This window comes from Eretmochelys imbricata, chromosome 5 (assembly GCF_965152235.1).
Source record: "Eretmochelys imbricata isolate rEreImb1 chromosome 5, rEreImb1.hap1, whole genome shotgun sequence".
Classification (NCBI taxonomy): Eukaryota; Metazoa; Chordata; order Testudines; family Cheloniidae; genus Eretmochelys; species Eretmochelys imbricata.
Genome location: NC_135576.1, coordinates 62,145,189 through 62,167,421, shown reverse-complemented (window position 1 = coordinate 62,167,421; position 22,233 = coordinate 62,145,189). Strand labels below are relative to the sequence as shown.

The following is a 22,233-nucleotide window of genomic DNA, read 5'->3' as shown; positions in this document are numbered from 1 at the left end:
GGGGGACTGTATAGTACCTGGCTAGTTAGATTTAGTAGTTACATTTACCATGGTACCATGCCTGTGGAATTTTTTTGTCCCACCCTAGTGCAGTAAAGTCAAACATGGTAAGAAAAGGATTATATTCAGCCCCAGGTGCAAGAGGGGATAGGAAGGATGCATGATGAGCTTCCCACTTGCACATCCATGCCCGAGTTGGGAACAATGGTAGACCTTGCACTCATTCAAACTTCTGAATGCATGAGACTAGTGCCACTGCCAGAGCTTTGTTCTCCAAAATGGATAAGAAGAGGTTGGGGTCATGGCCCAACAGGCCCTCTGCTGTGTACAAAGGAACTAGGAAGGCTAGACTTTGTACAGTGCACTCTTATAAAGGGTGCTGCAATGGACCCCCTCCCTGGAGCTCCAGCAAGCATTGTGCCTCAGACACAGTGCCTCTTAGAGTTACTAAATGTGGTTGTGCACCTCTGCCCCTCCACCAGTGCATGACTGAACTGAAGAGTCACAGCCAAGGCCTAAACTTTGATTTTCTTTTAGCTATATGGATATGTGGCTCTTTCAAGTCAGGACAAATGAATAATCCAGAGGCCCAGACTGAACTGAAAAAGCAGGAGAGAAAGCTCAGTGAGCGAAGTCAGTAGAAAGGAGCAAGCAGCTGAAAAGTAATTAATACTATCTAACCTATTTGTTGATACTATACTGTAAGTCACACACACATACTAGAGGAAAAGGTTATTCAGTGCGTTTTTCCCATTCCAGATTACAAAAAGTTTCCTATTCCAACTTTCCTGTAAAACCTTAGCTAGAAAAGCAAACTAAACCCCAGTACAGGATACCTAAGTGAAAAGGAATGTTAGAAAGCAGGTAAGCCATTTACTTTAACGTCCCACCAGATCCCATCCACTTGCTGAAAAGCTCATTTGCCTTCTGGACACAGGGAGGATATTGTAGCTCACACGCAAGCTTGAGGAGAGCAGAACGAAGCATTCTGTCAGAGACTGAGCCCTCATCACTCCATGTCTGCTTGTCAATCACTGGCTTAAAATGCTGCAGGATGTACCGCTGCAGAGAGAACAGATCACAATTAGGCCCTCGTGCCACAATCTATGTAGTGCTGTGTAACCGTATATAAACCTACTTTTCAACAGTTACCCAGTTGTACTCCACTCATTAGAGCTACAGTATTCAGAATTCATACTCAAATCTGCTATGGTATCTACTCCCAAACACTGTTTTGGGCTGAGAGTTCTTTTAACAAAGCATGTCCACAGGGCATCTGCAGCTGAGCTAGCTGTGATCACATTAAAAAAACATCTGATAAGTGCAGTTCTGCTTAACACAACATAAGTGGCAACAATCAGGTTTTTACACATGATTACGGGTCTTTATGCAGAGTGAATAGGAATGCTGTGTCTCTCTCCCACACAAAGGACAGAGAAATTATTTATGTATTGGTCCCAAGGATCTTACAGCCTGTATTGACTTAACATAGGCAGGGACAAAAGAAGGGGGAGGAAAGCAATGAGAGCTTTCCTGCTCTTATTAGCCAGGCACCCTAGTGCCACTGGAATGCAAGCCCTGACGCCACGCTACTCACTCGGTGGCAGCAGATTCATGGGGTAACTTCGACAACATGAGTAAGATCAGCTCGCAATGGAGCCGCAGAAACGACCGCCATGGGCCATTAGTGCATGAGTTGATAATGTGCAGAACGACAAGAGAGTGGAATAAGAACAGAAGTACTTGTGGCACCTTAGAGACTAACAAATTTATTAGAGCATAGGCTTTCGTGGAATGTGGTGTTTAGAGCTTGGCTAGTTTATAAATAGAATCCTTCAGGAATTTGCAGATATTTTCCTTCTCTTTCTCTCTCTCAAGAGAGGAGAGGAGGACACTTTCTGAATACTAACTGAGCGCTCGTTCCATGTGTCCCAATTCCTTACAAATAAAATTTAATGACAAATATTTTTTCAAATTAAAAATGGACCTTAAGGTTTTCTGTGACATCAGAAATATTTCTTCTCTCCATCATGTGGTAGAACATTTCCAAGTAGCCCAGGCCTTGCAGAAGTACTACGTTACTGGATTCATGTCGGAGATATCGCATCAGATCAAGGGCTGTGTCCAGCGATAACCTTCCTGCACTGAAGAAAAGAATATATGCAAGCTCAAAAGGTGCACAGTTCATAGTTTTGTACTTCTCAGCACTTGGTCTCTGTCTCACTTTGCCCTGTCAAAAGAACTAAGGGTTGTAAACCAGGTGTGCTGAGCCATATTCCCAATCCTGCTGCTGACTAAGGACCCGATCCACTACCCACTGAAGTCAATGGAAGTCTTTGACTTCAATCGACACTGGATGAAGCACTATGTGACCTTAGGCAAATCACTTAATCCAAGTTTGTGTGTGAGATTTTGCATCTTCAACATGAGGATAATTATTGTAAGACTTTTGGGACCAGAGTCATTTTTCTCTTATTTTTGGAGGTCTACAAACATAACAATAAAACTTGCCTGTCTCGCAGGGTGTTCTGAGGATTAATGGATGACTGTCTGAAGTGCTTTAAGTAAAAGACAATACAGAAATGGACATTTTTATTAAACTGGTCTCATGGATAGCAGGTATGACTGCCTGACCTAGTTTTCAGTGCTCTGTCATTTGCTTTGTGCCATACATCCTGTCTTTTGATGTAGAATCTATGTGGGCTACTCAAGAGAGAGCATGAAATGTCATCTTCAGTTATTTGGTTCAGATAAACCACAATAGGAGGTCAAATCATTGGTGAGCTCTACATATGTCTTGCAGATACCCCTTTACACAGTATTCACAATTCCTTAAAATTCTCCACAGAACAACCAAAGTTATCCTAGGGATCCTCCATGGAGTCAAGAAGAACCACCCATCCATCATCATGGGTTGCCTCTTTCCCCTGTCAAAGCCTTGCACTCTCTCTTCACATGCTGTGGTCCCATTACTCTACCTAGCATTCTAGAGGGTGAACAGTCTTGTCTAATCATCTTTAAATTACCTGCCAGGAGGTACCCTAAAGAACAAGAGAGAGCAAACAGTTACAAAGAACTCAGCCAAAGCAGCACTGGGGAGAAGACACCATAGTAGGGTTTGAGCATGACTTCTGAAGACTGTAGCTGTAGTGAGTGGAGTACAACTGAGTGACTGTTAGATTCACTGATGTTCATGGCTTCTGCCAAAATATCAGAATTAATGACTAAACATAACCTCTGCAACCAAGTGTGTCAGTCTTTCTTCCACAATGCACCAAAGAAGACTGAGTTAATGGTACAGCCTTAGAAAGAACTGACAAATAATTATGCCCGACAAGGGGATTATCTGAGCTCCTGTGACTCCGCTCCAAGTATAATTCTGCACTGTCTTCATGCACTTTGCCAAGAAAAGATGCCATTTTCATGAAGTTCTACAAACTCTGCTTTGCCCATTTAAACGGCAGAAAGAAAAGGATCACTTCTCTACTGTGACTTCAGGTGATGCATATCCTATCTCTAGCTATGTGTTTCAAGAATTAATGCTTATTTTAGAACAGTGTTCTTAGTTCTATACATATTAGATACTATCTTTACTTCAGACTTTTTATTAATTATATTTTCTTTTCTCGTCTACAAGGCGACAGAGTCCTGCACTTTTGAAAGAAGTTATTGGAGCAAGAAGCAGCAAAAGCATTACAGTATTTCATGTGACCGTTATCTTGTATCTAGGAACATATATGGGCCTCATCACCCTACTATCTGAGCACCTCCTGGTCATGAACAGATTTCATCGTCATAAAACACTGTGCCAATCCCCATTATGCAGATGAGGAAAAGGGTAGAGTAAGTGACCTGCCCAAAGGCACACAGGAAATCTATGGAAGTGACCCTTCTCCGTGGACATAACAAGTGCTACCCCACAGGCTGAGTAGAGACACTCACACCATTTAGCCATCACTCTAACCCTGCTGCCCCAGTGGCACAACACCACAATAATCCGTGAGTTCTGTGGGCTGTGTCCAAACTTGGGGAGTGGGGGATGCCTTACCCAGCTCTCTCAAACCTCCTTATTGGCCCTCCTCCTTGGAAATGATTCAAGCAAGCATGTGCAATTAAAATAGTGCACGAAATTGACAGCTAGCCTTTCTTTAAATTAGTTTTCAAAGACAGAAACCTGCTGTCCAAAATATAGTTTCCAGAAGGAATGCATTATTTGATCTTTCCCAAGCGAAGTCTTCGAAGAAAATTAAAAAGAAAGAGGTGGCCTGTCTTTATGGGAAAGAGCAATGAGCCCAAACCATAACCACATGCTGGTAATTGCCTTCAGTGAAATTAAGAGAAAGGTGATGAAGTGAAAGCCAAACAGTTTTTCCTCAGTCTCTCTGTATCTGGACTCTACACACCTATGAGGGGGGCTGTTTTGTTCATGGAGCATCACTTCAGGGTTATGCTTGACCTAGGAAAGCTGGGAAATGTTTACTCCTCTGCCCTTGCACAGTCTCTCTCACTATTAACTAAGAAGAAAAGGAGTACTTGTGGCACCTTAGAGACTAACCAATTTATTTGAGCATAAGCTTTCGTGAGCTACAGCTCACTTCATCGGATGCATACTGTGCATCTGATGTATGCATCCGATGAAGTGAGCTGTAGCTCACGAAAGCTTATGCTCAAATAAATTGGTTAGTCTCTAAGGTGCCACAAGTACTCCTTTTCTTTTTGCAAAAACAGAGTAACACAGCTGTTACTCTGAAACCTGTCACTATTAACTGTAACTAAATATTGTGCTGCTCAAGGCAATCCTCCTTTCAGCCTGTAGGAGCGTCAGCACTATGTTCAGGAAATGAGTTCTGTGTCTTTGGCTTTTGGAGCCACGTCACAGAGAGTGGTACTAAAAATTAAATTTGAACGTGGCTGGCTCTTACTCTGATGGTCCAGTTTTCAACAGGAGCTTGCCCTCATGCTAACAAAAAAGTGACCCTGTGACTGGGCATGAAACTACTGCCAAGGGCATGTTCATACTGGTGCAAATTGTTAATTAGACACCTGTGTAAATGTCTGAATATGCAATCATCCAATTTGCACATGACACAGCAGTAAATGTGTGCACCGTAGTGGGTGCAGTTTAATCTTTCGTTTTGGCACACAGATCTTTGCTTCTTCCCTGTTAAAATTTGGTATTTTTTTCATCAGATTAAAATAGGAAAGGTGTGTTACCTGACCAGTTGAAATCCATTGTGGATCAAGTTCACTCGGTCCTTGTGGCTGAAAAGAGTGTGGTTCTGATCCAACAGCTTAATGATGTTGTCCCAGCCATTCCCTTCATAGTGCACAATATAATAGCCATTCATGTCCACATTGAATTTCACCCAGGCGACCTCTCCCTCCAGTTCTAGTGTGACTGAATGGGAGAGATTCACATGGAAATTTATTTTTTTTACTGCATATGAAAAATTAAAATGAAAGCACAGGCAAGTATTACAACTGTCAGTGGCTTCACCTGGGGAACTGTAAGATTTACAGAGAAGACACCTGAAAATGGAATTAGAAAGTTATTTGCTAGCCTGTAGTCCTCATACCAGAGAGGTTTTATTTTTGGGATTGTCTACACCAGACGTGGGCAAACTACAGCCCGTGGGCCACATTCGGCCCGCGGGACTCTCCTGCCCGGCTGCTGAGCTGCTGGCCTGGGAGGCTCACCGCCAGCCTCTCCCCCGCTCTTCCCCTCCCCTGCAGCCGCAGCTCACTGTGCCGCCGGCGCAATGCTCTGGGCAGCGGGGCTGCGAGCTCCCGGGGAGCGCAGCTGCAGAGCCCAGCCTGACCCGGTGCTCTGTGCTGCATGGTGGCGTGGCTGGCTCCAGCTGGGCGGCACGGCTGTAGCGACGCCAGCCACTGGTGCTCCAGGCAGCGCGGTGAGGGGGGGTTGGACAGAGGGCAGGGAAGTTCAAGGGGGTGGTCAGGGTGTGGGGGTGTGGATAGCGGTCGGGGTGTCAGAGGGCAGGGGGGTTGAATGGGGGCAGGGGTCCCCAGGGGGCAGTCAGGAAGGAGAGGGGGGGTTGGAAGGGGCTGCAGGGGGCAGTCAGGGGCAGAGGTTCCAGGGGCAATCAGGGACAAGGAGAAGGGGTGGTTGGATGGGGCAGGGGCCTGGGGGGGCAGTCAGAAATGAGAGGAGGGGTTGGATGGGGCGGCAGGGGGCAGTCAGGGGCGGGGGGCCCAGGGGCGGTCAGGGAATAGTGGATGGGGCAGGAGTCCTGGGGGGGCATTAGGGGGCAAGAAGCAGGGGGGTTGGGATGGGGTCGGCGGCCGTGCCACCCGTGGCTGTTTGGGGAAGCACAGCCTCTCCTAACCGCCCTCCATACAATTTTGGAAACCTGATGTGGCCCTCAGGCCAAAACGTTTGCCCGCCCCTGGTCTACACAGTGCATTAGTCCACATCAGAGGGGTGTAAACTCTTGTATACACTGGCCTGTCACACATCAGCTGGCCTGAGTGGGCCTGTTGGCTTGCACTAACAGTTCCCTAGTAGGTTTCAGAGTAACAGCCGTGTTAGTCTGTATTCGCAAAAAGAAAAGGAGTACTTGTGGCACCTTAGAGACTAACCAATTTATTTGAGCATGAGCTTTCGTGAGCTACAGCTCACTTCATCAGATGCATACCGTGGAAACTGCAGCAGACTTTATATATACACAGAGAATATGAAACAATACCTCCTCCCACCCCACTGTCCTGCTGGTAACCTAGTACACATTAGTATAGTTCATTTTCAAACATTAGGGAACTTTTAGTGCACCTCTCTAGTGTGCATTAAAATGTTTACCCCTTCAGTATGGACTAGCACACTATGTAGACAAAGAGTTTAGATTGAGAATATTTCAACAGGTTGAGAACTCAGTGGGATTTATGGGATTGGTAATGGGAGACAGGTCCTTTTTCCTCTTTCTACATTGCTGGATCAAATCCTGTTTAGGCTGCTAGATCAACAGTTGTTGCCATTTTGAAGCTATTTGATGGCTTATGTGAAACTGGCTGGTGTTCTCTGTCCATTTCTCAGCAAAAAGACCAGTGACTGAATAGACTTGGGAACAAACTAAGGTAACATAATCCCTCCAAGTCAGGGTACCTTGCACAGTAGCTGGCCAGAGGCTGTGTGGAAGAATTTCCATTGCCAGTACAGGACCTCTCCCAAGCCCTAAATGCTCTCTCAATCTTTTTTTATTTGTCCCTACCTGTAATCATTTCCCAGTTTTGGCCGTGATAATAAAGTTAATATTTGTGTGTGTTACTTAGAAGAAACTCTTAGAATTAAATTCAGTTCTTAAAGCCATCTGTATGTTTTATTGACAATGTTAGCAGAAACTCCAGCACCTTCCCCTGCGCCACCCCTTCCCCCCGCCCGTATATATTAATCTTTAGAGTAACATACAGGTCTGCCCACTAGCGTTTCTAGGAGAGCACCAGAAATTCTCTCTTGCAGGAGCTGCATCTTGTCCTCCTCAGCTAGAGACAAGAGCATGGTAAAGCAGGAAGGGGAAGTAATATAAAGAAGGGAACAAAGAGGGCTCCCCAGAGGGCCAACCCCCAACACATATCTTTAAAATTAATTTTGTTTAGGAAATACATTTCTTTTAATTGATTAGTAAAGGTCAACCTGTTGTTCAGTTAAGGCAATCAATTTACTGATTACAAAACCAATGATCAGAGTTCATTACCTGTTTTAGTTTTGAATATGTGTCTGTGAACAGTGTTGGAGCTGCTGGTGACGTATGTGAGTGGGATATGCCAAAAATACCTGGGAGATAGAGAAAAAATACAATAAAGGAACATTTGCTTCCACAGAAGAAGATTGATTTACTTCATCTGTGTCTGACTAATCCTAAACTGGCGAGCAATAGAGAATAAGACTGACTGCTAGAAATGTTAATCTTGGTATAACCATGCAGAAGTCCACACCAACACTAACGGAAATACCCCTCTCAATGAAGGATCACTTCTCTATCTGGGTTTGAAATGGCACTCTACATGCATATAAGGGAAATCTGCATATTTTAAAACACTAGCAGATCAGTTCTCTCTCCCACTGGATATTAAGTGTGTGATCCTCTCTTATAGAAGGGTAGCCTCATCCTACCTCCACTAGGGTATCAACCAAGAACACATTTCACTTTTCAGCTCTACCCTGTTCCTGTGGTTAAGTCCTCTACAGAGTTTCCCATTATATAAATTCTTGTTACATTTGCCTCTTATGTAGTCCTACCCTTACAGCCAGCTTCTGATTTGCTCCATGCCAGTAGCCAGGAAAGTGGACATCTGCTGTCCATCCTTGCCAAGTCAGCAGGAACACTTGTACTATGCCTCGTTCACATACTTCATGTCACCTATTAATAAACTTACCTCCTGCCTCGGCTGACCTAATTATATTAGACGGTAATAATGTAATATCAAGCTGCCAGAATATCAGGTACCTTTTTCTATACTGGAAACTGCAGCAACAGAACAAACATAAGTAGTATTATCAAAGTAAGGTAAGTGTAGATACCTTGACTGCAGGTTAGCCCATTCAGGGTCTTCTTCAAAAACACCCTTAAGGAAGCGCTCCTGTCGCAATCTTAAGGTGTTCCCTTCGCATTTAACAAGAACCAGTGGGATCCCTTTCTGAAGCGTCCAAGTGTTCATCATCTCTTCAATCTCTGTAAGTTTCCCCATATGACTGAACTGAAATGACCATAGACAAACTATATTCAGTGACACACTTAAAAGTATCTCCCAAAAATAAATCTGTACACATTTGGGTTTGCAGGCCAGAGAGCCAGTGCTGGCAATCTGATAGACTCTGGTTTGACTTTTGGTTCTGGGAGCTAGCCAGGACTAAATGAGCAGCAAGTTTACATGCCATTAAAGAAACCACAATGGTTCTCCCTGCGAGAGCGATGGTTATGTACAAGACATCCATTTAACAAATAATGGCAAAGATGGTAAAGCTTTTACACTGGGAAGCTGTTACAGTAAGAATGCCAGTACGGGTATTTACATACATCTACAAATTCTAAAGAGATCCTTGAGAGGCATAGGTTTCCCAGTCCATCTTCTCTGCCTCCAAAAGACAGAAAGTTTTGTTTTGTTTTTGATAAATCTCCTGAATGTGTCTCAAAGAATAATCTCATGCCTAAGGCACAGAACTGGAAGACAGTAGAACTGTGTTCTGTTCCTGGCTGTGCCATACACTTCCTGTGTGACTTTGGGCAAATCACAATATACCTAGCAGCAAGTCGCAAATGGCCTAATTTTCAAAGGTGCTGAGCAAGGCCACTAACCAAAATTTGGACCAGAGTCTTGGATGCTTTGTGGCCAAGCTGTGCTGATACACCTGTATATTTCTGGGGTATTCCAGAATAAAAATGCATCATGCAATAACGTCATTCAGAAAAAAGTCTGTGGTTCAATTTATTGACCAATAACATACTGTCCAGCACGTAACATACAGTGGGATTTCTTTAGTTCAAAGCCATTCCTTTCTCCTAAATTTTGGCTTGTTTTTGGTTTTTTAATTCACTCTTCCTCACTGCAACCTTATCTCTAGTGAGGAAAACAAGTGACAAGCTCCACTGCTCTATAGTTTAAGTCCAGGAAGTGCATTTACTAAATGCAGCATATCTAGAATTGCTTTCTCCAGAGCCTGCGTGCCTCAAGTCAAGGGCAAGCTCAGCAGTTGCCAGTCTGAAGAACTGAGATGCAAGATTTGTTTACTAAGCCCTAGAGTCAGCAGCAGGACATCTTGTCATATCATCACCTTGTCATTCTAGTGTTTTATCTTCTAACAATTTACTTACTGTACTGCTAAGAGGCCTGGAAGCTGTATAGCAAAAGTTGCCAGAAGAGAAGTCACTTTCAGAGCAGGTCTGTAAAACATAAAAGAAATGTGAATCCTGACACACGACATATTTTTAGAAGAGTTTGTTTAAAAAAAAAACAACAAAAAACCAATAATACAGCAAAAAGAGACCAATCAAATAATTTAGTAAATCTGAAGGTACAAATGCCACTCACTAAACAAAGGGCTACTAATGACAGACCCTCATCAGTGCTTCTTAATCTCTCATTTGAGCATATTGAGTAGGTATGTTTGTGCATAGATAATTTTAACAGTGACAGACAATATATCTGATATACATTAAATTTTTCCCATGTTAAATTTGTGCTCTTATCAATATTAAAGGGGAAAAAAACAACTTAAGACCTTTTCAAAAATACCAAAAATATACAATAGAATCCTTCTAGTCAGCACCCAAATAAACGGCATGTCTGCTTAATTTGGAGGATTGCCAATGAACAAATTCAGTGTGATGATGTTCAATAGCTAATTAATGGATTAATGACACACCTTGGGCTAAAACTGTGGAGAGAATTAGGCCCATCATTGTGAAAGGTCTGTTTGTTACATTTTGTCCTGTCTGAAAGACTGTTTGCAGCTGTTTACTGCTATGAACTGGTGTTTACGGGCATAAGTGTATACCGTGCAGACTTCGGTTCATAGTATGCTCCTTCCCACTGAATTATGGCAGCTGAACAAATCAGTATTGAATTAATACGGAATTTAATTTTTTTCAATTTATTTTGTTCAGCGATAAAGTAAAACTGTAAATAAGAGAGCACGAGAGAGAAATAAAAAGTAAGGTAACAATGCTTATGAATGCAGCTCTGAGAAAAAAGGGAAGAAATTAAAGATGAAGATGTTTGATTCACCACTGTATTTTTGCAGTTTTAAACCAGCATAAACCCATTTAAAAGTACCATATACAACTAAATAGATCATCAAGTTACACGCCACTGAAAAACTGGAGTAATGCAGTGAATCAGGCCTCAGATGGAAGAAGAATGTACTTATATGATAGGGACTCATTTTTAACAGATCTCCAAAAATTAGACCACAAGTTTTGTAGGTGCACTAATTTTCATACAACCCCCCTATGTGTATGATAATTGTTTAAGTAGGTGTAATGGTGTGACTGCAGTAGTGACCCCTTGTGGATGTTCTGAGTGCCCTGATGCGGCTACGCATCTCCTGGCAAGGAGGAAGAAGTCTCTGTCTCCAGGCTCCACAGAGGCAGCCCCACCCCAAAATGCTCTAAAACACAAAAGCAAACATAACTGACTACTGGGCCATCCCCCAGTGTTCCAGTTGTGGGAGAGGCATTCTGCCCTTTCCTTCAGGCTTGGTTCCCAAACAGTCTCTGCTCTGAGCATAGCTTGCTCCTTGAGGTCTTGCTGATCCTACCCAGTGGCATTACAGAGACAGGCCTGCTAGGCAGAGCAGTCACAAGTGAAGCTGCCTTTCTGGCCAGTCAGCCCTGAACTGCACCAGGCTCTCTCCTTTTATTCCTTCTCCAGGTGTAGCATTGGCTGCAGGTATAGCGGGGTGGGGCTAGCTGGGCCCAACGTCTCTCCTTAACTCCTTCTCTGCTGGTGTGGGACACTCTGCCCCATCACAGCAGGCATCTGCCATTCTGATTGGTACATGCAATTGTAGGGTTTGTGAGCAAAGTTTGCAGATGCATTTGCATCAGACTGGTGAAAATTTGGTCCATAATTCAATCCTTTGTACATTGCCCAGCATGAGCAGTTCCTGTGAGCCTGTGATAGTTGAGACAATCACTTTTCCAATTCCATGCGTGTCTGTATTGCAGTATTAGAGTTTCATACTACTCATGTCCAGCACCCACTATTCAAGGAAATTTTGACCCCAGTTCCACATGATCCCTAGGGAGGTAGTAGAATCTCCTTCCTTAGAAGTTTTTAAGCTCAGGCTTGACAAAGCCCTGGCTGGGATGATTTAATTGGGGATTGGTCCTGCTTTGAGCAGGGGGTTGGACTAGATGACCTCCTGAGGTCCCTTCCAACCCTGATATTCTATGATTCTATGATCTATAAGTATATGCCTAACTTTAAGCATGGTGAAATCAGTGAGATTTCTTGTAGGCTTAAAGCTAAGCATGAGCTTTGCTGGATTGGGGCTAGGGTGGTGAAAGATAACGAGAGAGTTGTAGGCCCCATTCTTGTAATGAGCTCCACGTGGAGGAACTCCTGAGCCTGCGTGGAACTCATGTACTGGGCCATTTATTTGGAATGTGCTGGGGGTTTTTCAGCACAGATGGGATCATCCAGATTATTTTAATGTAGTTTTGGTGAAGGCAACTGAAAAAAAATTGTATGCAGTATAATCACTAATACATTCCTCTATTAATTGCATATAAAATCCAAATTCCCTATTTGCAGCTACTGTATACATGGATATAATACAACATATTTCAACAAAGGACAGAACTTGCATTGGCCATGCTGTTCCACAAATCATCATTCTTTGCATTCCTATAGCTGTACTTCTTCAAGTAGTGAATTATTCCTTTCTGGAACACCACCTCAGATAGGAAATCTTGGAGCATCTTCAAAATACAAGCTCCCTAAAATAGAAAAGTAGGAAGTATTCAAACAAATGATTTTACATTACATTCCTATGAGCACGACTTGTTTAGCCAGTGATGGTTAAACTGAGAGCTTAAAGTGTATTGCTAATGTGGTATGAATAAAACAATTGCTTCAGCAATATGTACTGAACGTTTTCATTAGTCAGGTGAAAATGGGTATTCAAGACATGATGCTTGAATGGCTGGCTCCTTGAAGCATTCTGAACTGCCACAGCTACCATGGAGACCTGTTGAGGTCAGGTCACTGGTATTCTTTAGCATAGCATAAAGGTTTTGAAATTTATTTGTAATATTATTATATTATAACTTTTGCCAGTGTCTGATTTCAGTGCTGTCATATTATGTGAAAGGGTATCCCAAAGAAAGTGGAATTGTCCCTATGGATAATAACCAAGTTCTGTAATTTTGTATCTGACAGTGGATTCTACAGACAGAAAACTGCAAACAGCTAGAGGTCATTAATGACAAAATTTCAGTACCAGCAAATGGATTCTTGTTATTTGCAGACATATTCATTGACGCCAGATTTTAGACCAAAGAACAGTCATATTACAATAATGGGCACTAAAATTCTTCCTCCTGCCTCTGTACGCAGCCATATTGACTCTGGTTAATCTTATAGTTAAGGTTGTTCTTCAACAATATAACTGATAGAACTTGGCATTTCATTATGCTTTTCATTTGAAAGACCTCAGAACGCTTTATAAAATGTAATTAATTAATGTTAGTACTACAGAGTGTGCATGCATCCACATGTTTGGGCAACTAACTAATTTAAAAAGCTATTAAAGAGGATGATTAATAAACTTAAGTCAAGAGTTCCACACAAATTCACATTAGTATTCTATCAGCTTCCAGTGGGGATCAGATACTGATCTGACTTGGTGAAAGAATTTAGTATCTAGAGTAAATGCCAATTCTGTTTCACATGGCGTAAAGTAATTTCTTCTGTTGCTTTGGGTAATAACTATCAATGAATCTGTAGTTTAATATTGTTAATATAAAGATCATAGAAGTACACCATAAAGCAAGTAATGTTGAATGTTTATTACTACTACTGTCATATGTATTTAAACCTCATAGAATTCAATGTCCCCTGCTTTGGTCTCTGAGTGTATTCAACTTTAATCCTAAACAGTTGATAAATACCCAAAATTATATTGGGTATTGGCCTTATTCTCTTGGAATCCCCAACAGAATCTCTGCACTGGAGCTGCCAGTTCTTCTGCTCTTCCAAGCAAAGGCAGCCTGAAGTTAGCTAAGAGCAGGACCACTATGTTGACTGGAAAGCCTTCTTGACTTCATCTGTATTTTATACATCTCAAAAAGCACTTGGGCCTTGTCTACATGTGTCATAAATATAAAGGGAAGGGTAAACCCCTTTGAAATCCCTCCTGGCCAGGGGAAAGCTCCTCTCACCTGTAAAGGGTTAAGAAGCTAAAGGTAACCTCGCTGGCACCTGACCAAAATGACCAATGAGGGGACAAGATACTTTCAAAAGCTGGGAGGAGGGAGAGAAACAAAGGGTCTGTGTCTGTCTGTATGCTGTGCTTGGCCAGGGATAGACCAGGAATGGAGTCTTAGAACTTTTAGTAAGTAATCTAGCTAGGTATGTGTTAGATTATGATTTCTTTAAATGGCTGAGAAAAGAATTGTGCTGAATAGAATAACTATTTCTGTCTGTGTATCTTTTTTGTAACTTAAGGTTTTGCCTAGAGGGGTTCTCTATGTTTTTGAATCTAATTACCCTGTAAGATATCTACCATCCTGATTTTACAGGGGGGATTTCTTCATTTCTATTTACTTCTATTTTCTATTAAAAGTCTTCTTGTAAAAAACTGAATGTTTTTTCATTGTTCTCAGATCCAAGGGTTTGGGTCTGTGGTCACCTATGCAAATTGGTGAGGCTTTTTATCCAACATTTCCCAGGAAAGGGGGGTGCAAGTGTTGGGAGGATTGTTCATTGTTCTTAAGATCCAAGGGTCTGGGTCTGTAGTCACCTAGGCAAATTGGTGAGGCTTTTTACCAAACCTTGTCCAGGAAGTGGGGTGCAGGGTTTTGGGAAGTATTTTGGGGGGAAAGACGCGTCCAAACAGCTCTTCCCCAGTAACCAGTATTAGTTTGGTGGTGGTAGCGGCCATTCCAAGGACCACGGGTGGAATACTTTGTACCTTGGGGAAGTTTTGACCTAAGCTGGTAAAGATAAGCTTAGGAGGTTTTTCATGCAGGTCCCCACATCTGTACCCTAGAGTTCAGAGTGGGGGAGGAACCTTGACATGGTGGCATAGTGGTGGGATTAACCTGAAATCATTTTGAGATCCAGTTGAGATTTTTTGAACTAGAAATACAGATTTTAAAAAGGAATTTTTTTTTCCTGTGGCTTTGAAGCAGCTTTGAAACTGAAAGCAGCTTGGGTTTTCCCTGCTTTGTGGCCAAGCAGAGACAAAAGGGGATTATCTTTGTGAATTGCAGGTTTTCTTTGCCTGGAGGCAGGGTACTTAACTCCTGCAGGGAAATTCACAGTCTTCCAACCCAGAGTTTTTTTTTTTTTTTCTTTTCTTCCAAAAAGTAAATAGGGGGGGTGTGCTCTACCCATTTGCCTGGAGACAAAAGTGGCAGGGTGTTTTTTTTTAGGATTTTGATTTTTTTTGTTTTACAAGGAGCACAGGTTTGAAAGGGAATTTTTTTTTCTTTAGGCTGGGTAAGCAGGTTTCCAAGTAGTTGGAGGTTTTTTCCTTTAATTTGGGCCCAGAGCAGAGACAAGGGAATTGTCTTTTTCTGTAGGCTGACAATCACTATCAGAGAATAGGTATTCTATTCCAGCACAGCAAAATTTTACAGCCAAGTTTTGTTTGTTTATTTCTAAACCTCGGGTGTAAAGTTAGTTAAAAACAGAGAGGTTAGAATGGCAAAATCCGCGGCTCGACTACAGCTCGAATTAGCCAAATTTCAGGCTGAGGAAAGACAAAGGGAACATGAAAGACAGATAGAACTCATGCGGCTGAAGAAGGAACAAGAAAGGGAGGCAGCGAGAGAAGCAGAACAACACCAAGCGGCTGCTCACAGGAGAGCTATGGAAGCGAGGGACAAAGAACTGGAGGAGAAGGAAAAAGAGAGGAAGTATGTGGAGGAGATGGAGAAGATAAAGGCTCAGCAGAATATCCCAACAAACCCTAGTAATCCTTCTCCAAGTACCACTTCCCATCCCAGAAAGTTCCCCACCTACAAGGCAGGCGATGATACTGAGGCCTTCCTAGAAAACTTCGAAAGGGCCTGCCTTGGGTACAACATCTCTACTGACCAATACATGGTAGAGCTGAGGCCGCAGCTCAGTGGACCCTTAGCTGAGGTGGCAGCTGAAATGCCTAAAGAACACATGAACAAGTATGAACTGTTTAAATCCAAGGCGAGAGTCAGAATGGGGATAACACCCGAGCAGTCTCGTCGGAGGTTCAGAGCCCTAAGGTGGAAACCAGACATGTCATTTACCCGACATGCCTACCACATTGTGAAACATTGGGATGCCTGGATATCAGGAGCAAGTGTTGAATCTCCAGTAAATTTGCCCTTCCTAATGCAAATGGAACAATTCTTAGAGGGTGTTCCTGAGGAAATAGAAAGATACATCCTAGATGGGAAACCCAAAACTGTAATCGAGGCAGGAGAGATTGGAGCCAGATGGGTGGAGGTGGCAGAGAAGAAGAAAACTGGTCGCAGTTGGAGCGGAGACCAGAAGGGACCACCCCAGACCACACCCTATTACCGGGGGCCGCCCAAGGCCCCACCTACCTCCCAAAGAACCCTCCAGACCCCTTATCGTCCTGCCACCCCGTTCTCCAGCAACCCTCCTCGCCCCAGTGACCCGTCAGCTGGACGATGTTTTAAATGTAACGAGCTGGGGCATGTAAAGGCCAACTGCCCCAAGAACCCCAACAGATTACAGTTCATTGCACCGGAATCACACCAGAGGTCCACAGGCCCAGATACCTCCCAGATACCCTTGGAGCGGAGGGAAACTGTGAGTGTGGGCGGGAAGAAGGTCACCGCGTGGAGGGACACCGGAGCACAAGTGTCAGCTATCCATGCTTCCTTAGTGGACCCCAATTTAATCAACCCAGAGATCCAAGTGACGATTCAACCCTTCAAGTCCAACTCTTTCAATTTGCCTACAGCCAAGTTGCCTGTCCAGTACAAGGGCTGGTCAGGAATGTGGACTTTTGCAGTCTATGATGATTATCCCATCCCCATGCTGTTGGGGGAAGACTTGGCCAATCATGTGAAGCAGGCCAAGAGGGTGGGAATGGTCACCCGCAGCCAGGCTAAACAAGCCGTGAGGCCTAGCTCTGTTCCGGAAACTTCTATCAGGACCCAGTCAGAGGTGATGGACCCGGACCCCAGGCCAATGTCTGCAACAGCAGTAGTGGATCCAGTCCCAGAGACCCAGACGGAACCAGTCCCAGAACCGGAACCAGCCGAACAACCAACACCAGACCCCGTGCCAGCACTGAATCCAGTACTTGCAACCTCAACACCAGAGGGCCCCACCGAACCTGAACTGGCAGCAGCCAATAACCCTACACAAGAGGCTCAGCCGGAGCCTGAATCCCAACCTAGTGCACCAGCGGAGAGCGGTTCACAGTCAACAGAAACAGCTCCATCCCCTATATCGCTTCCAGAGGGACCAAGCCTAGGTCCACAATCCAATGAGGAACTGATGTCCCCAGCATCAAGGGAACAGTTCCAGACCGAACAGGAAGCAGATGAAAGCCTCCAGAGAGCTTGGACGGTGGCACGGAGCAACCCACCGCCTCTCAGCTCTTCTAATCGATCCAGGTTTGTTGTAGAAAGAGGACTTTTATACAAGGAAACTCTTTCTGGTGGACACCAGGAAGACTGGCATCCTCAGAGACAGTTGGTAGTTCCAACTAAATACCGGGCCAAGCTCTTGAGCTTAGCCCATGATCACCCTAGTGGCCATGCTGGGGTGAACAGGACCAAAGACCGTTTGGGGGGGTCATTCCACTGGGAGGGAATGGGCAAGGACGTTTCTACCTATGTCCAGTCTTGTGAGGTGTGCCAAAGAGTGGGAAAACCCCAAGACCAGGTCAAAGCCCCTCTACAACCACTCCCCATCATTGAAGTTCCATTTCAGCGAGTAGCTGTGGATATTCTGGGTCCTTTTCCGAAAAAGACAGCCAGAGGAAAGCAGTACATACTGACTTTCATGGATTTTGCCACCCGATGGCCGGAAGCAGTAGCTCTAAGCAACACCAGGGCTAAAAGTGTATACCAGGCACTAGCAGACATTTTTGCCAGGGTAGGTTGGCCCTCCGACATCCTCACAGATGCAGGGACTAATTTCCTGGCAGGAACTATGAAAAACCTTTGGGAAGCTCATGGGGTAAATCACTTGGTAGCCACTCCTTACCACCATCAAACAAATGGCATGGTGGAGAAGTTTAATGGAACTTTGGGGGCCATGATACGTAAATTCGTAAATGAGCACTCCAATGATTGGGACCTAGTGTTGCAGCAGTTGCTCTTTGCCTACAGAGCTGTACCACATCCCAGTTTAGGGTTTTCCCCATTTGAACTTGTATATGGCCGTGAGGTTAAGGGGCCATTGCAGTTGGTGAAGCAGCAATGGGAGGGATTTACACCTTCTCCAGGAACTAACATTCTGGACTTTGTAACCAACCTACAAAACACCCTCCGAACCTTTTTAGCCCTTGCTAAAGAAAACTTACAGGATGCTCAAAAAGAGCAAAAAGCCTGGTATGATAAACATGCCAGAGAGCGTTCCTTCAAAGTAGGAGACCAGGTCATGGTCTTAAGGGCGCTCCAGGCCCATAAAATGGAAGCATCGTGGGAAGGGCCATTCATGGTCCAGGAGCGCCTGGGAGCTGTTAATTATCTCATAGCATTCCCCACCTCCAACCGAAAGCCTAAGGTGTACCATATTAATTCTCTAAAGCCCTTTTATTCCAGAGAATTAAAGGTTTGTCAGTTTACAGCCCAGGGAGAAGATGATGCTGAGTGGCCTGAAGGTGTCTACTACGAAGGGAAATGTGCTGGTGGTGTGGAAGAGGTGAACCTCTCCATGACCCTTGGGCGTATGCAGCGACAGCAGATCCAGGAGCTGTGCACTAGCTACGCGCCAACGTTCTCAGCCACCCCAGGACTGACTGAACGGGCATACCACTCCATTGACACAGGTAATGCTCACCCAATTAGGGTCCAACCTTACCGGGTGTCTCCTCAAGCTAAAACTGCTATAGAACGGGAGATCCAGGATATGTTACAGATGGGTGTAATCCACCCCTCTGAAAGTGCATGGGCATCTCCAGTGGTTCTAGTTCCCAAACCAGATGGGGAAATACGTTTTTGCGTGGACTACTGTAAGCTAAATGCTGTAACTCGCCCAGACAACTATCCAATGCCACGCACAGATGAACTGTTAGAGAAACTGGGACGGGCCCAGTTCATCTCTACCTTGGACTTAACAAAGGGGTACTGGCAGGTACCGCTAGATGAATCTGCCAAGGAAAGGTCAGCCTTCATCACACATCTCGGGCTGTATGAATTTAATGTACTCCCTTTCGGGCTGCGAAATGCACCCGCCACTTTCCAAAGACTTGTAGATGGTCTCCTAGCGGGATTAGGAGAATATGCAGTCGCCTACCTTGACGATGTGGCCATATTTTCGGATTCCTGGGCAGACCACCTGGAACATCTACAAAAAGTCCTTGAGCGCATAAGGGAGGCAGGACTAACTGTTAAGGCTAAGAAGTGTCAAATAGGCCTAAACAGAGTGACTTACCTTGGACACCAGGTGGGTCAAGGAACTATCAGCCCCCTACAGGCCAAAGTGGATGCTATCCAAAAGTGGCCTGTCCCAAAGTCAAAGAAACAGGTTCAATCCTTCTTAGGCTTGGCCGGTTATTACAGACGATTTGTACCGCACTACAGCCAAATCGCTGCCCCACTGACAGACCTAACCAAAAAGAAACAGCCAAATGCTGTTCAGTGGACCGGAAAGTGTCAGAAGGCCTTTAACAAGCTTAAAGCGACACTCATGTCTGACCCTGTACTAAGGGCCCCAGACTTTGACAAACCGTTCCTAGTAACCACAGATGCATCCGAGCGTGGTGTGGGAGCAGTTTTAATGCAGAAAGGATCTGATCAAGAATTCCACCCTGTAGTGTTTCTCAGCAAAAAACTGCCTGAGAGGGAAAGCAACTGGTCAGTCACTGAAAAAGAATGTTATGCTATTGTCTACGCTCTGGAAAAGCTACGCCCATATGTTTGGGGACGGCGTTTCCACCTGCAAACCGACCATGCTGCACTGAAGTGGCTTCACACCGTCAAGGAAACTAACAAAAAACTTCTTCGGTGGAGTTTAGCTCTCCAAGATTTTGATTTCGACATCCAACACATCTCAGGAGCTTCTAACAAAGTGGCTGATGCACTCTCCCGTGAAAGTTTCCCAGAGTCAACTGGTTAAAATCGTCCTTGAGATGTGGAAAATATTGTTAGTCTTTATGTACTTGGTAGTATATTTAGAGATGCATGTGTCTTATTAACTCTGTTTTTCCTAGAGCTCCAGGAAGAAATCCCAGCCAGTGTTTCACCCTAGCTGAGATTTGGGGGGCGTGTCATAAATATAAAGGGAAGGGTAAACCCCTTTGAAATCCCTCCTGGCCAGGGGAAAGCTCCTCTCACCTGTAAAGGGTTAAGAAGCTAAAGGTAACCTCGCTGGCACCTGACCAAAATGACCAATGAGGGGACAAGATACTTTCAAAAGCTGGGAGGAGGGAGAGAAACGAAGGGTCTGTGTCTGTCTGTATGCTGTGCTTGGCCAGGGATAGACCAGGAATGGAGTCTTAGAACTTTTAGTAAGTAATCTAGCTAGGTATGTGTTAGATTATGATTTCTTTAAATGGCTGAGAAAAGAATTGTGCTGAATAGAATAACTATTTCTGTCTGTGTATCTTTTTTGTAACTTAAGGTTTTGCCTAGAGGGGTTCTCTATGTTTTTGAATCTAATTACCCTGTAAGATATCTACCATCCTGATTTTACAGGGGGGATTTCTTCATTTCTATTTACTTCTATTTTCTATTAAAAGTCTTCTTGTAAAAAACTGAATGTTTTTTCATTGTTCTCAGATCCAAGGGTTTGGGTCTGTGGTCACCTATGCAAATTGGTGAGGCTTTTTATCCAACATTTCCCAGGAAAGGGGGGGGTGCAAGTGTTGGGAGGATTGTTCATTGTTCTTAAGATCCAAGGGTCTGGGTCTGTAGTCACCTAGGCAAATTGGTGAGGCTTTTTACCAAACCTTGTCCAGGAAGTGGGGTGCAGGGTTTTGGGAAGTATTTTGGGGGGAAAGACGCGTCCAAACAGCTCTTCCCCAGTAACCAGTATTAGTTTGGTGGTGGTAGCGGCCATTCCAAGGACCACGGGTGGAATACTTTGTACCTTGGGGAAGTTTTGACCTAAGCTGGTAAAGATAAGCTTAGGAGGTTTTTCATGCAGGTCCCCACATCTGTACCCTAGAGTTCAGAGTGGGGGAGGAACCTTGACAACATGGGACAGTTAAACCAGGACAACTTAATGTGAATTTAAACCAATATAGTTTTAAAAGTACTAACTCTTCTGTGGACACTTCTATTTTAGTAAAGGAGCCACTTACTTCCAATGATCTTAAATCTATTGAAAATCAGTTTAAGTGAAACTAAAAGAAGCCACACAAACCAAAATCCACACAATCTTTTGCATTGACTTAAACTGTATTTTGTTCAATAACTGGTTTTAGTTAAACTCATGCAACTTTCCCGTGTGGCTTACCCTGAGAAGCCAGGGTAGGCTTCAGCTTTAGCTGCTGTTGCAAAATAATAAATAAATAAATAAATAAATAAAAAAGGGATGAGGGGCATCCTAATAGCTACATCGGCAGCCTGTTTTCCTTCAAGAGTACTTTATAAGAATCAACCATATGTGTTAGCACGACTATAGAGCCACAGATTATATGATTGGATTGTCCATTTTACTGCTCTTGTTGTGTGCACTCTAGTTTAAGCTGTTGAGATGGGATGGCAATTAACATATACATACTGGAAGGTCAAACTAGTAAAATATTATATATCATATAAAATACACCAGATATTTCAATGCTGATGCAACGTTTCAGGGGATCTAAGGAGAACAGGAAACAGCATAATATGAATCCACACCTACTATGATTGGTATAAGAAAGTAGTCTACTGCCAAAATCACCCCATTCTCGTTCGTGTTTGCCTTCTATATTCATGATTTCTCTTAAACTAAAATCAGAATGTGCCTTCACTAGTACAACTGGAAGGATAAGTTGTATGTTACACTTAACTCTTTGGTGAGGCAAATACTGCCCACTGGGGCGCACTGCAGTAGGCTGAGGAACTGGTATGGTTCTGCTATATGTGGGTTGGGGGCAGGATCAAGAAGCTATGGAACAGCCTGTCCATACCCTATATGCAACATGAAGTGAGGTTCCATCCATAGCAATATAGAGCTGTCTGTTGAGTCGGCGCAGGATGCGACTACACTGATGCACTGGCCGACACTTCTACAGATGGGGGAAGGAATGCTGCTGGATTGGAAGGCTAACACATCACATGAGATGCAATAGGGTCATGGAATGACATAAAGGGAGGAACTTTAACACACACACAACCCTTGTGGAACTCTCCCTCACACAGTCCATATATTCAGACCATACGT

General features: G+C 43.9%; 1 protein-coding gene across 1 annotated transcript in view; it reads right to left on the bottom strand.

The window, feature by feature from the left end:
* The window catches only part of LOC144265059 (endoplasmic reticulum aminopeptidase 2-like), a 42,618-nt gene that overhangs the window by 7,936 nt on the left and 12,449 nt on the right, over nt 1-22,233 (bottom strand). The window contains exons 10-16 of the mRNA XM_077817228.1: nt 12,321-12,452; nt 9,825-9,893; nt 8,534-8,709; nt 7,707-7,786; nt 5,215-5,398; nt 1,988-2,144; nt 878-1,062 (exon numbers count right to left, since the gene is read on the bottom strand). Coding sequence (XP_077673354.1) covers nt 878-1,062; nt 1,988-2,144; nt 5,215-5,398; nt 7,707-7,786; nt 8,534-8,709; nt 9,825-9,893; nt 12,321-12,452 — 983 coding nt within the window. The remainder of the gene's footprint in view (nt 1-877; nt 1,063-1,987; nt 2,145-5,214; nt 5,399-7,706; nt 7,787-8,533; nt 8,710-9,824; nt 9,894-12,320; nt 12,453-22,233) is intronic.